Source organism: Vipera ursinii, assembly GCF_947247035.1.
Source record: "Vipera ursinii genome assembly, chromosome: 5".
NCBI classification, from domain to species: domain Eukaryota; kingdom Metazoa; phylum Chordata; class Lepidosauria; order Squamata; family Viperidae; genus Vipera; species Vipera ursinii.
Window position 1 is genome coordinate 80,908,308 of NC_139518.1, and position 13,813 is coordinate 80,922,120.

Here is a 13,813-nt window from a genome sequence, read left to right on the forward strand (position 1 = left end):
GGTCATGTGGCCGGCATGACTAGACGCCAAAGGTGCACGGAACGTTGTTACCTTCCCACCGTAGTGGTCCCTATTTTTCTACTTGCATTTTTACGTGCTTTCGAACTGCTAGGTTGGCAGAAGCTGGGACGAGTAACAGGCGCTCACTCTGTTACGCAGCACTCGGGATTCGACCCGCCAAACTGCTGACCTTCTGATCGACAAGCTCAGCGTCCTAACCCTCTGAGCCACCGCATCCCCTATGAGGTGGTAATTATACTGTAATAAAAATCTAAGCAAGAAATATATTTAACCAAGCTCTTCTCCCAAGTCCTGGATGAAGGAGGGTGCCAGGACCCTTTGGGGAATAGGTGGGGTTAAGGGTTATGTTTCTATTGCTCTCCTTGATCTGTCATTTTTTTCGGTTGTAGAGTTTTCAATGGTTTTTAATATTTCTGCCCAGAGTTGTTGTGGGGTTGGGTTTTTTTAATTTGAGAAGGGAAAGGGAAAGAAGGGAAAGTGAAAGTGAAAGGGAGGGGGAGGGGGAAAGGGAAAGGAGTTCAAGTGTGTCTTTCTTTATTTATCCCTGCTAACCAGCTGTTGAGGAGAAATGTTTAGATTCACTTTTGGAAGTGAAACACCAAGTCATTTGTAAATTCCGTTTCTTAAGAAGCCATCTAGAGGTACGTTGCTCAGTTAATGACCGATGGATCTCAACACTACTGCTTCTTTATCCTAAGCAGTAATTTTTTACAAAGCGCATTAAAAAGGCAAAATGCATATTATAGGTCAGTGATGGCGAACCTTTTACAGACCGAGTGCCCAAACTGCAGCCCAAACCCACTTATGTATCATCGGGTGCCAGGGGGTGTGGCCCATTGGGTGGGTGTGGCCAATTGGGTGGGCGTGGCTGCGATGGTAACGGCAGACTGGGTGGGTCTAAAAAGTTCAAACACTCAATTCCAAATTTGCGAGATCTTTTTTTTCCCCGCAAGAAGTTGAAATTGATTGATTGGTTGAACCTTTTTTTTCCCCACATGGCGGCGGAGGCCTGAAGTGAAAAAGTTTTATAAAACCCAGCTGAAGGCCTAGGACTGGGGCAACAGCGCATGTAACCACAGAGAGGGCTCTGCGTGCCACCTGTGGCATGCGTGCCATAGGTTCGCCACCACGGTTATAGGTGATGAGGATAACAGGGAATGTAGTGTTAAAACTATCCAAAGAAGGATGATGAGAAGAGCTGAAATCTACCTGCAACGAAGTAATACACAATAGCATTGGCACCCTCATCAGCATCCACTGCGCCCGTGACATTCCCTACCACAGTGCCCGGGCGTGAGTGTTCAGGTACAGAAAGAACCTGGTAAACGGGACTCCCTTTCTGCAGGAGTAAAAAAAAGGGGGGGGATACAAGGCAACAGCTTTTTAAAAATCACGTTATGCATTATGCACGTTATATGAATTATGTTCATGAGAATAAACAATCCCTCCCTAGTCATAAGCAATATAAATTTCAATGAAGTTACTTTGTGAGCTGGTGTTGTGATTCAGGGTCAGCCTGTGGGTTCGGCAGTTGGGTCGGACGACTCAGAGGAGGAGGGGGGTGTTGAAGACCTTGCTGAGGGGGTTGAAGATCTTGCTGATGATAGCCCTCAGGCAGGCCCCTCCCACTTGGTCACCACGGAGACCCAGCTGTGTGAGCCTGACAGCGTGGATGAAGATGACCCACAGCTGGCCCTGTTCAAGGACGCCCGACGCAGGAGGCAGTCAATTAGGAGTAAACAGAGGAAGGCAATGGGGCTTCTCGGAAGGAGGCAGAGAGAGGCCATGCCCTGAACTCTTTATAAAGGGAATGTGTGGGGAGGGCTGGTTTGCTGAAAGCAACCGCTCAGATAGTGTTTCAAAGCTCCGGTATCTTGGTTCGTGTCTTGTTTGTTTTTTGTAGTAATAAATTTGGCAGACGTAATTCCAGCCTCTTGCCGTTTGTAAAGGGGTTGCCTTTTCTGCAGGGCTGGTAGCAGGCTGGTACAGAACAGCTGGTATAGGTATATAGGTTTAAAAAAAGTATTTTACTTTGCTAGTCGTAGCTGATTATAGGGGTGGTGCTTATCTCCGTTTCAAGGCCATTGACTTAGCGCAGTCTAAACACATTTCTATAAGGTCAAGTGCTGTTACCTTCCCGCCAAAGTGGTACCTATTCATCTACTCACATTTGCATGCTTTCAAACTGCTAGGTTGGCAGGAGCTGAGGCGAGAATGGGAGCTTGCCTGGATGCAAGGTGCCCAGGTCTCAAACCTGGGCTACTGGCTTTCCAGCCAACATGTTCAGTGTCTTTTTTTTTATTGAAAAGTTTTTCAATACATTTTATCTTTAACAACCCCTCCCCCCACCCCCTACCCAGCCCTTCCTAACCCTCCCCCCTCCCCTTCCCCCCTCCCCATCCCCGACTTCCCAGAGCTAAATACAAGGTATAAAAGTAAAAACAATCATAAACAACCATATGCTAACAACAATAAACTATTAAGTCTATCGCACTCTAGCTCATATAAAATGACTACAAGCAATACTATTATCATATCAAAACTTATTCAAATGCTAAATGAAACTTTTTGGTCCCATATTTGTTCTGGATGTAATCAATCCACTTTTTCCACTCCGTAATATAAAACATGTTCAGTGTCTTAACCGCTGAGCTACCGCACTGCTCCATAGTTACATAGGGCGTGACATAAATATATAAGATTGCTGGGAGAGGAAGCATAAGTCTTATCTTCATTCTCTTGGGATCCTGCTATTATAATTAGTTGTTCTTAAGTTGTTCTGCCTTTATGTACAGGAGCTCAAGGAGCTATACTGTTTCTGCTTTCAATTTTCCACCATAAAACAACCCTTGAGATTGGAGGGCTAAGAAAGAGTGACAGGCCCAGAGCAGATTCCAGGGCTGAGGTCATTTAGAACCCAAATCTCTCTAGTTTTAACCTTTAAATCCTAAACCTAAACTGCTGCACCACTCTAGGTCTCTTCTCTTACTTTTTTAGTTATCTTTCTGAGACCAGAGAAAAACTCTATTTTGGTCATTGACCAATAAAAATACATTCAGTAGAACCAATATCAATGGTTACTGGCAACATTTGTAAGTGAAGTTTACAAAAGTTTAATTTCTTTTGGCCTTTATGAAACATCATTTGTACATAGTTATGTACACATGGATCTGTGGAATCCATTCTTAGCAGGTTTTTAGTTTCACCTGCAGTCCAGGTGAAAACATTTATTCATTTCCTTATCAAATTCATTTGCTGCCCAACTGAGAGTTCAAGACGACTCTGGGTGTGTAGTATAGAATAAAATTTAGTGATATATTGGTCAGAACAGTAATAAGGCTTTGTTTTATACTACTATTTTTATATAAACAATCTTCCTCTTACTATGCTGAAAAATAGATTTTATTTTTATTTTTCTGCTTTAGTTTAAGGACTTGGAAATAGTCATAAAGTGACAACAAACTTCCTTTACAATTAATGAAGTCAGTAAACATTTTCTCCAAATGAATCTGTTTCTAAAGATAAGTGACCAAGTAAATGTTAATCCTTGGGCATCTTGGAGGAAACAGGCCAGCTACTCTTTTAAAAATGTTGGAACTTGCTCTGCTTTGGATCCTAATCTGCCCCAGCTCCAGGGAAGTCCAGAAGGGAAGAGATAGACCTGCTTACAGGTGGCTTCAGGAAGACAGGTTCATTGTCGTCAATATCATCCAGTGCTACCTGGAGAGGTTGCATGGTCTCATACGCTGGTTGACCTTGATCGCACGCCACGATGATTAACTATGGGAAGAACATACGAAAGGCTAGTCATACAAGGGGCTTGTCAGTGGCAAAGGCAGAGGCTCCAAACCCAGGCAATTGAATTCCTTTATTGGCTACACCAGGGGTCTGCAACCTTAAAGAATGTCTCCATTGCCTAAGAAAAATGATTGCTTAACTTTTCAAGAAAGGAACTGAGTGGTGAAAAGTAGTAACAGAGCAGAGAAAATAAAACTGTTCTGTTGAGATTCTCTCGTAGGTCAGGGGGGAAAAATTGAGTAGGAAGGTGCTGACTTCATTCTTTCAACCCACATGTTCAACTCTTGTGCAGTGCTTGAAAAGAAAGGGAACTCATTAATTTCTTGGTCCTCTGAAATGTCTCATCTGTGGCTACATCTGACTTGCTAATTCATGAATGTGGTGGGCTGATTTAACTATTCAGTTTTGAGAAACTTCTGAGCAATGTGGGACAAAGCATTCTACACCTGCCTGGGTAAGGACAAATCATCATGTAGCACAGAGGTCCCCAACCTTTGGGGGCACCAGGGACCGATTAAATGGAGAGAAGTTTTTCCACCGGAGGGGGCGTGGTTTTGTGTGCGGCATGCATCCCACGGATGGGGCGTTGCTTGTTTGTGCAGCCCAATTGCTGGCATGCCGTGGCCCAGTACCGGTCCACGGACTGGGAGTTGGGACCCTTGATGTAGCATATTCTTATGAAAGTCACAATATTTCTGCTTTGTGACTTACACTGTACATGGCTTGCTTCTCCCGGTCCAGTCTCATTGCTGTCTGAATGAGCCCACTGTTTGCGTCAATGGTAAAATATTCCCAATCCTTATTTCCAGCACCTGTTTTGAGAAGGGTGTACTGCACAGCTCCATTGAGGCCCTCATCCTTGTCAGTAGCATATACCTCATACACATTGGATCGTAAGGGGATTTCCTGTTTATGGATACAAGGATCATGTATACAGAAAAAGCTGTTTAAAATATAGGCCACTTCAGGGGAACATGGGAAAATCACATCTCCTAATGAACAACCACTGCATGCAGATCTGAGAATTCCAAGTTACAAACTTCCAAATGTCATCACCACATAGATCATGGCTTTAATCAATCAAGATTTTCCCACAATCCTTCTGAATAAGACACAGAAATAGTAGAATAAGTTACTCGCCTTAATTGTACCCATGGATTCTCTGCTTGTGTAAAAAAAAAACACATGACACCAGTCAGTTTTGGCCAGTAGACCAGCCAATGCCACCAAAGACCAGTGCTAAGTTCTAAATTTCAGAATCATTCATTGAGAGGCTACCTTGAAAGCCAACACATTGTTGCCTGCATCCCACCAAGTAGACAATATTTATAGTCTATTTACAAGCTGGGTTTCAGGTTAATTGGAATGCAGGCTCACATATTTGGCCTTCTGATGATTCTGAGAACTTGCCACAATGGAAACTCCATCAGCTCAAAACTCACTAATCATACTGCTGCATAAATATATATGTTCCTACAAGTGAAGAGATTAATAACTGAAAGTAATGTGTTAACCAATTCTAGTACAAGTTGAGGTGCAACATTAGCTAAAATTGAACACTACGTATTGTATTTCTCTGGATAGAGCAGCTATTCTGTTTTGGAACTCAGAGCCGTCTGAGTATCTTGAATGTGTCAGTACACACCATGTACCTTCTAGACGGTGAGAACAGGCATGGGCTAAAACTAGGCAATTGGGTGTTGGTTGTACTTGTGTTGTACCAGCCCAAGTGTGCCAGAACTGACTGGTAGTTATTGTGAAACTAAGAGAATGGATGGGAAGGCTGAACTGATCTGAATAAGATCTATTCTTGTGGAGTTGAGAAACTAGAAACTGGAAAGTTAAGATATGGATTTAATTGTGAATATAAAGGCTAGAATATAGAATTGGTGTCCTCTTGGTTGGGGTGGGTGCCTACGAAAGTAGGAATCCACTGATTTAGTGACTGGGGCATGACACACTCTACTGAATGGGTGATAATGAAAGTACAAAGCAACAGTTTTGGGAAAATCTGGGCAACATATTGAATGAATGTAATGGGGGTGGGAAATTGTACCAATGGGTCACATGTAGGGATAGGTGGGAACAAGAAGAGAGAGTGCTGAAAAATTACTCAAGTATTTAAATATACCATTCTTGAGAGGAATGGGAATTGTAACTGGTGGGTAGAAAAAGGCCTGCTTGTTAGTAAGCATAAAGCAATTCATGTATACACATGGAAAAAAAGAATAAACCAAGAAGCATGGCTAATTGGATTATGTTGAAAGACTGAGAGAATTAGTGAAGGCTGCAAGGCTGATGAGAGATTCTGAATGCTATCCAGACTTCCTGTTGGTGATGTCAAGAATGGAATTTAGGTACTGGTGGGACAATACTGGAAGAAGGATAGTTTGCCTACTATAGAAGAATGGGTGTTTAAAGTATCGAATCTTGCAGAAATGTCTAAGATTTCTGCTTATTTGAAGGATCATTCACAAGAAAGATATATTTCAGTTTGGAGGAGATAGATAGATTATATTCAGAATAAATATGGGACTAAAAAGTTCCATTTAGCTTATGAGTAGATTTTAGAGGGATATTGTTATTAATTTTAGTGTTAGTACTTTGTATGTATTTATGTTAAAGGGGAGTTAAAGCACACTATGAATTTGGTTAATTTTATATTACAGATTTTTTAGTTAGAATATGATTATTATATCTATAACCCTGGGAAGTGGGGGGAAGGGGGGTGGTTTGGGGTGGATGGGTTTTGGGGATATGTATTGTAAAATCTTTTTTTTGTAAAACTCTTTAATAAAAAAAGAATGGAATTTAGGGTATAGCAAGAAAGAAGTTAGAATGAAAGAAGAGAGACTGGAAAAAGAGAAATACGAGTCTATTTAGAAAATAGATGGTTTTGGAAATGGAAATAGAAAATGGACACAAGGAAAGATAACATGGAAGTTGGTTGGGACATAGTGAAAATAATTATAATATACAGAAATATGTGGAGCTACCCTGATAATAAGTATGAAAAAGAATTAGGCTGTGGATGAGGGGAAAAAGTGCAAATATGAACATTTGCAAAAATGAGGATAAATTGCAAATTGTCAATGTAGAGAAAAGGCTAGTTGCCAGAAGGATGCCAATGTTTTGGAAAGGTTTCCCAAGGTATATCAGAAATTGAAATTCTTTCAGAGAGCATTCCCATCTTCTACTTTTCCATGTTTTGTTATTTCTGCCTCTGTGAAGAAGTAGAGGTTGAATTATTGGGCTACGATTTTATGATGCTGATTTAATTTTTTAAGCTGAACTGTATTACATATGTTTCAATTAATTGCTCATAACTTGGAAGCTGTTGAGAATCAATTGTGATAAAATATGAGAGCTAGCTAGCTAGCTAGACAAATAATAAAAAAGAAGAACCAGGGTAAAAATGCAGATGAACATGATGGAACAGGGGAACTATTAAAATGTGGGTAGAGTTTATGCAGGGAATGACTGTATAACTTGTCTGATATGTGCATGGAATTTGACATGGCTGGCAGACAACTAGCTGTTCCCTTATATACAGGCAGACGTTTAACTAACTTGCTCTGACCGATGAAGCTGCTTGGATGACTAGTGAAACATCTCACACTAACAAGAAAAATAAGTCCAGTTCCACGAACCAACCTTCATGCAAGAAGATGAGTTTGTGAGGTGTGTCTGGAAAGGTGTTTAGCGGAATTCTAAATGAAAAAATTCAAGAGATGACAGTGAACAGTAGCTGGAATGTACAGAATGACTTTATATCACTCAACAGTGTGCAAAATAGACTTTTGTTCTTCCGTAGAGCATTGAGAATTATTTGAGCGTGAAAAAGAAAAGTTATTGTACATTTATTGATTTAAAGGAATCATATCCATAAGGCGAATGGTGTCAGTTATGCAATGTTTTACATGAATATGAAATTGAAGGTTAATTGCTTAGTGCCAAAGAGTAATGTCTGGTGGAAGTAAAGCTTTATAAGTGAAATGCTTAGTGAATGGTTCATTCACTCAGCAAGGAGTAGGGGCTATGTGATATTCCCTTGAGTGTCCAATATATTTTGGAATAAATGTAAAAAGAATTTCTTTCTGGTGAAGTTTAGAGGTGGGGATATAAAAGAGTGTGTACTTTCACATGAAGACATGCTGCAGTTGATTTTCAACTAATGTTAAACAGATTGGAAAAGAAATACACAAACGATCAAGATAGTTGTGTGTGACTGCCAAAATAGAGTGAAATAGCTCCTGGCTAACCGGTACTTTGTACAAAAGAAAGAAATGAATGGAGGCATTGGAAGATGTACATGTATTGGCAGAAAGATAACGCTTAATACGCAGTCTCTTGTATGGAGTGTCAAAAAAAATCATGCGTAACAACATGCTTCTACCCACTTTGATATACAGAAATAAGAGCTGGCCATGTCAAGAGAAATGTAAAATGCAAGGGTGCATTTAAAAATATGGATAATAAAAGGAGGGTCAAGAATGAATGGGAGTTGAAGGAATGTGTATTTTGTACAAAAGTAAGGGACCAGCACAATAGAAGTACTTTGTGGTGGTTTAATCAAAAGAGAGAATGAAGATCAATGCAAAACAAATACACTAAGAAAGAGCAAGTCCATTGAGTGAAAGGAAAGACTAGAGGCAGGGACTTCAAACTTGGCCCTTTTATGACTTGTGGACTTCAGCTCCCAGAATTCCTCAACCAGCGTGTCTGGCTGAGGAATTCTGGGAATTGAAGTCCACAAGTCATAAAAGGGCCAAGTTTGAAGACCCCTGGACTAGAGACAGGCTTCAAGTTTACTTCTAGAAGACAGAAAATTAGAGAATCATCAGAGTATGGTGGAAACAGGCTGTTTGCAAGGATGGAGACTTTATAAAGAGGTATATTGAATGGTGTTCATGAACACTAAATTTAATTACATTTTCTCTTTTGACTTAATTTCTTTTATTGCTAGTTTTTACTCTTTAATGCTTTGCATATCAGTGCTCGTTCTATCATGGAACAGCATCATAAATATAGATGCATTTTATGTATGTATGTATGTATGTATGGTGCCATCTGATGGACTCATTTATTATCTCAGATTCTGTCACAAAGAACAGAATTCGTTAGGTTTTGACAGTCTGGTCAGGTTGTTATGTGGCACAACACAAATGGGGTTTTGAAGAGTAAGCTTTAACATTGTCTCATTCTGAAAGACATTTCCTCTTTAAGTTTCTAGAAGTCTTTCATTCCCATGTATTGTTTCTGGTTCTCCGTACAGCCAAGAGCCTAGTTAGGTTGTTTGGTCAGTTAAGGTGAGAAAGGCAAAGAAAATTGCTTTTGTTCTTATCTGGAAATAACTATAGTAGCTTAGCTCTGGATTGCTGCATATTATATTAAAAGTATGAGAAAAGCTACATGAGGATTTACCTCTTTAATATGCAGAATGGTGCCATTGGGAGGGCGGACAAATATTGGTCGATTGTCATTGATATCAATAACATCCAGTTGTAACATTGTAGTCCCCCAGAGCGGTGGCCTTCCTTTGTCAGTAGCTACCACCGTTAGGTTGAACCTCTCATAGGACTGTAGACGTCTGCGCGTTGTGACAAGTCCTGAATCTTTATGAATTCTGAAGGCCTCTGAAGACAGAAGAGATAAGGCTCACTTTTGATACGGCATGAAATCTACAAAAACTGATTTATAGTACAGTGGTGCAAATTTTTCAATGAGGCAGTTTAAAGACAGCTTCTGGATCTGCTCCTCAGCTTTGTGAAGTAACTGGGACTATCTGAAATCTTGCTTGGATCCTTGGAAGACCATACAACAAGGGTTTTCAAACTTGGCCCTTTGATGACTTGTGGACCTCAACTCCCAGAATTCCTCAGCCAGCGTGCCTGGCTGAGGAATTCTGGGAGTTGAAGTCCACAAGTCATAAAAGGGCCAAGTTTGAAGACCTCTGCCATACAAGGTCCTCTGTGCATACCCACACTTCCACATATTTGTACATGTGGATGTACAAATGTGATTGATGCATGTTCAGTCATGATCTCTGACTGAACTGTGGCTGCTTCAGATTCAGTGGCTCAGTTTGCTTGCAAGGGAAGCACCACAGTGAATGATTGCAGGGGCCTTTTTTGTTATTAATGGCACAACATAAACAAGAAAAATTGCTGGAAGCCTGGAGTTAAAAAGAATGAATTACTATGCAAACAAAGCATCTATGATGCTATATAACAAGGCACTCATGTTAAATGTCGCTGCACAAATAACCATTCTAACAATACACTGAATCCCCATAATGAAATTAATTGACCATCATACTGTATGTTTTGTAGAAATAATCTTTGTGTTGCTCTATCTGCCACTATTCATATGGAAAAAATGGAAACCAATTCTACATTTTTAACATTTAAACATTTTAACATTTCTGAATGCATTTCGTTTGTCAACATTCAAACATGGTCCAGAAAAATACCTCCTTGACAAGTAATTAGGCTTTAAGTTAGTTACAGTGAAAAGAAGGCAACCCATGTTAAAGACTAACTACAGATGTGGGTTTTCAAGTGGAGAGGACTATTTGCAAGTTCTATAGATCAGATCTTGTTTTCAAACCAAGTTTATCTTTCAAGATCCTAGACCACAGGTCTGCAACCCCCGGCTCCGGAGCCGCATGCGGCTCTTTCAGCCGTCTCCTGCGGCTCCCAGTCCCCTGCCATGTGCAGTCCCCCCCAAAAAAAGTGGGACTAAAAAAGTTCAAACAATCAATTCAAATATGCAGGGTAGGTGCATATCTCGCCTTGGCTCCACTCTTCAGTCAAACCCTGTTCTGCGCATGCGCGCAAGTATGTACATGTGCACACATTTTTTGCGGCTCCCAGTTTTTCCTTTTGTGAGGGAACCGGTTCCGAGTGGCTCTTTCACTGTTTCAGGTTGCTGACTCCTGTCCTAGACAGTGCAAGAAATTTGCTCTTCTTTACCAAGTCACTTTCAACTGGTTAGTTAGTAGGGAAATACTATTACATTTCATGCCAATGAGTGGGCATGAAACCAGTATCAGGATTTTATCTGTGCTCCATTAGAAAACAATTAGTCAATGTAAATTAGTAAATGTAGGAGAGAAGGGCATCTGTTGGAAAGCCCTACCACCAACACTCAATAGCCTATTTGCAAAGTAGGGATTGTGGCAAAGGAAAGCAACATACGCATCATAAAACTAAAATCTATATTAGTAATACTAATAAGCACACAATGCAGATATGTCTTAGGGTGCACTGATTGGTATCTCTGCAGTTAAAAATGGACTACTTTTGATAAAGCGAAAAATATGCAACTAGTTTTTGAACCATTAAGATTTCTATGATTTGTCAATCATCTTTTTGGACAGATCTTTTGTCTGTTACTAGAGATACACACCGACTCCAGGTCCTTCAATATTGAATGTTACCACTCCATTGTCTCCCTCGTCAAGGTCAACAGCAGACATTGTGATGACAGAGGTCCCAACTGGTTCATTTTCATATACGCTGGTGCTATGTTGTTTTTTGGAAAACTGGGGCCGGCAGTCATTAATGTCCAAAACTGTAATTAACACCTGAAATCAACACAAATCAACAAAGAAATTACAGGAAAAGAAGACCTTGGGAAGATTGAAGGACAACACTGAAATGGAATTGCCATCCTCTCAGTATAGTGTAACAACACTGCATCCACTAACCGGTGCTTTTAAGACTTGGTAATTTCCAAATGTATAAGCTCCAGACATTCACATGTGTTAATTCTACAGTCAGTAAGCCTTTGCTAAGGATTCTGGGAATTGAAGTCCGCACACTGAAAGTTGCAAAATTTGGAAAATACCAAGCTGATGCAAGATGCTGGTTGTAGTGGATTACTTTTTGTTTATTGAGTGAGATTGTTGGGGTTCTTTGTAAGTTGTAAAAGAATATTCCTTGTGCCTCCAGCTTCATTTCATGCACCCTTAAAAGTCCTTTGCAAGTATTGGAAGCAATATATTTGAATCTCTGGCAAAATAAATTTTGCTCCCTCCCTGCTGGTAAGGAGATTGATTAAGAAGATTGACCTGGCAGAAAAAGAATGAAGGAGTGTCAGGAAGAGACAAAAAGTCCTCCGCATTCTGGTTCTGCAGACAGCCTACTATTTGCACATAATTAGTTTTTTCTCTGCAACACTACAACTCTCCACAGGAAAAAAACAAGTCTATATTGGGATAAGGGTGGTACTGGAATGTCACACAGGTAGTCCCTCGACTTACGACTGTAATGGAGCCTGCCCATTAAGGTTGTAAGTTGTAAAATGGGTAATCACATGTCCAAACAGATTTTATTACCTTTTTTTGCAGCGCTCATTGAATTGAATTGAATTGATTAAATTTATATGCGGCCCTTCTCCATAAGGACTCAGGGCGGCTCACAACAATAAAAAGTTAAAAAAACATAAAATACAAAATTTAAAAAAAAGAATTAAACCATAAATGTAATAAATACATAACAATGAACCCAATAAAACCAAATTTAAGGTAATCATCAGGGTTGTTTAGTGAATTGGAGGTCTGTTAAGCAAACCCATGGCTCCCTATAGAGCAGGAGTAGGAAACCTCGGCTTTTTTATGGCTTGTGGACTTCAACTCCCAGAATTCCAGAGCCAGCAGGAGTCATAAAAGAGCCAAGGTTGCCTACCTCTGTTACAGGGCATTTTTGTTGAAAACCGGAAGTGAACTCCCAGTTTTTGGCAAAAAAATAATAATCAATCACTAACTTGTGAGTAAGGGATGCTGCAAACAGCCATAAATCCGGGCCGGTTGCCGAGCACCCAAAGTGGGATCGTGTGAACAAGAGGGAGGGGTAGCTGTTGGAACTTCAGAAATAGGTTGTAAATTCCTTTCTGGGGATCCATCATAACGTCACTAAGCAACGAGTCATATGTTGAGGACTCCCTGTAAGTGCTGCTTCCCCATGGATATATTTTATATTACAGTATCAGCACTGCCAAGCAAAATCACGTAAGAGGAACACAAACGTTTTTTGGTATTAATATGATATTCTTTACATCTTGCTTGTCTTTGCTTGCAGTTTCTGCATATTATTATGTTATTAATTATATGCCACAACTTCTGGTTATTTGGTATAAATTTATAGCCTGCCCTAATGGAACTTCCAAAGTAAGGTCAGATATGGTAGATGCAAGCATACAATTGAAGTCCTGCCTTTTTTAACCTGTGTCATACATAACACATGTGCATAAAAAAGGGTAGCGCTTTCATCACATACTTCATGCACCGTGTTGATGTTTTCAAACCTGCTGTGACTGCCCTGAGCCCCTTTCTTTCTCTTTCTTTCTCTTTCCCTTGCTTTATTTAATTTTTGTAATTCCACCCCTTTCTGCTCTGGGTATCCATGCATTCACCAACATATTGGTGCTTCTTCCTCTCCATATTGTTCTATGGAATATAGAAACTTATCATTTGAAGAGGGATTTATGACGTAGTCATAATTAGGTATAAGGAAAGCTCCATCTGACGAGAACAGTGGCTACCTTGTTAGCATTTTGAAAACACAGAGCAAATTCTCCTTATTACAAGTTGGTTACCTGCACAGAGTTCTCTCGGCGATTACTAGAAATATCCCCTGGGTTATCTCTAGCTACTGCAGTTAAGGTATAATGATCCCTCTTTTCTCGATCTAAGGTTGATAGAATGTAGATATCTCCCTGAAACACACAAAAATCTTCAGAAAGTTATCAGAAAATGACATCACACAACTATGTCGGATGGGAACTCTCAGAATTTCACAGCTGGGCTCAAAAACAGTAACTGTGAGAGGGACCTTGGAGTCCTAGTGGACAATCGCTTGACTATAAGCCAACAATGTGCAGCAGCAGCCAAAAAAGTTAATACAATCCTGGCTTATATAAACAGAGGCATAGAATCAAGAACACATGAAGTATTAGTACCGCTTTATAAAACCCTAATGAGTCCACACCT

General features: G+C 40.2%; 1 protein-coding gene across 1 annotated transcript in view; it reads right to left on the bottom strand.

The window, feature by feature from the left end:
* CDH23 (cadherin related 23) overlaps positions 1-13,813 on the bottom strand; it is a 375,051-nt gene that overhangs the window by 18,680 nt on the left and 342,558 nt on the right. The window contains exons 44-49 of the mRNA XM_083364767.1: positions 13,420-13,539; positions 11,230-11,407; positions 9,244-9,455; positions 4,531-4,725; positions 3,691-3,801; positions 1,231-1,360 (exon numbers count right to left, since the gene is read on the bottom strand). Of these exons, the coding sequence (XP_083220893.1) occupies positions 1,231-1,360; positions 3,691-3,801; positions 4,531-4,725; positions 9,244-9,455; positions 11,230-11,407; positions 13,420-13,539 (946 nt within the window). The remainder of the gene's footprint in view (positions 1-1,230; positions 1,361-3,690; positions 3,802-4,530; positions 4,726-9,243; positions 9,456-11,229; positions 11,408-13,419; positions 13,540-13,813) is intronic.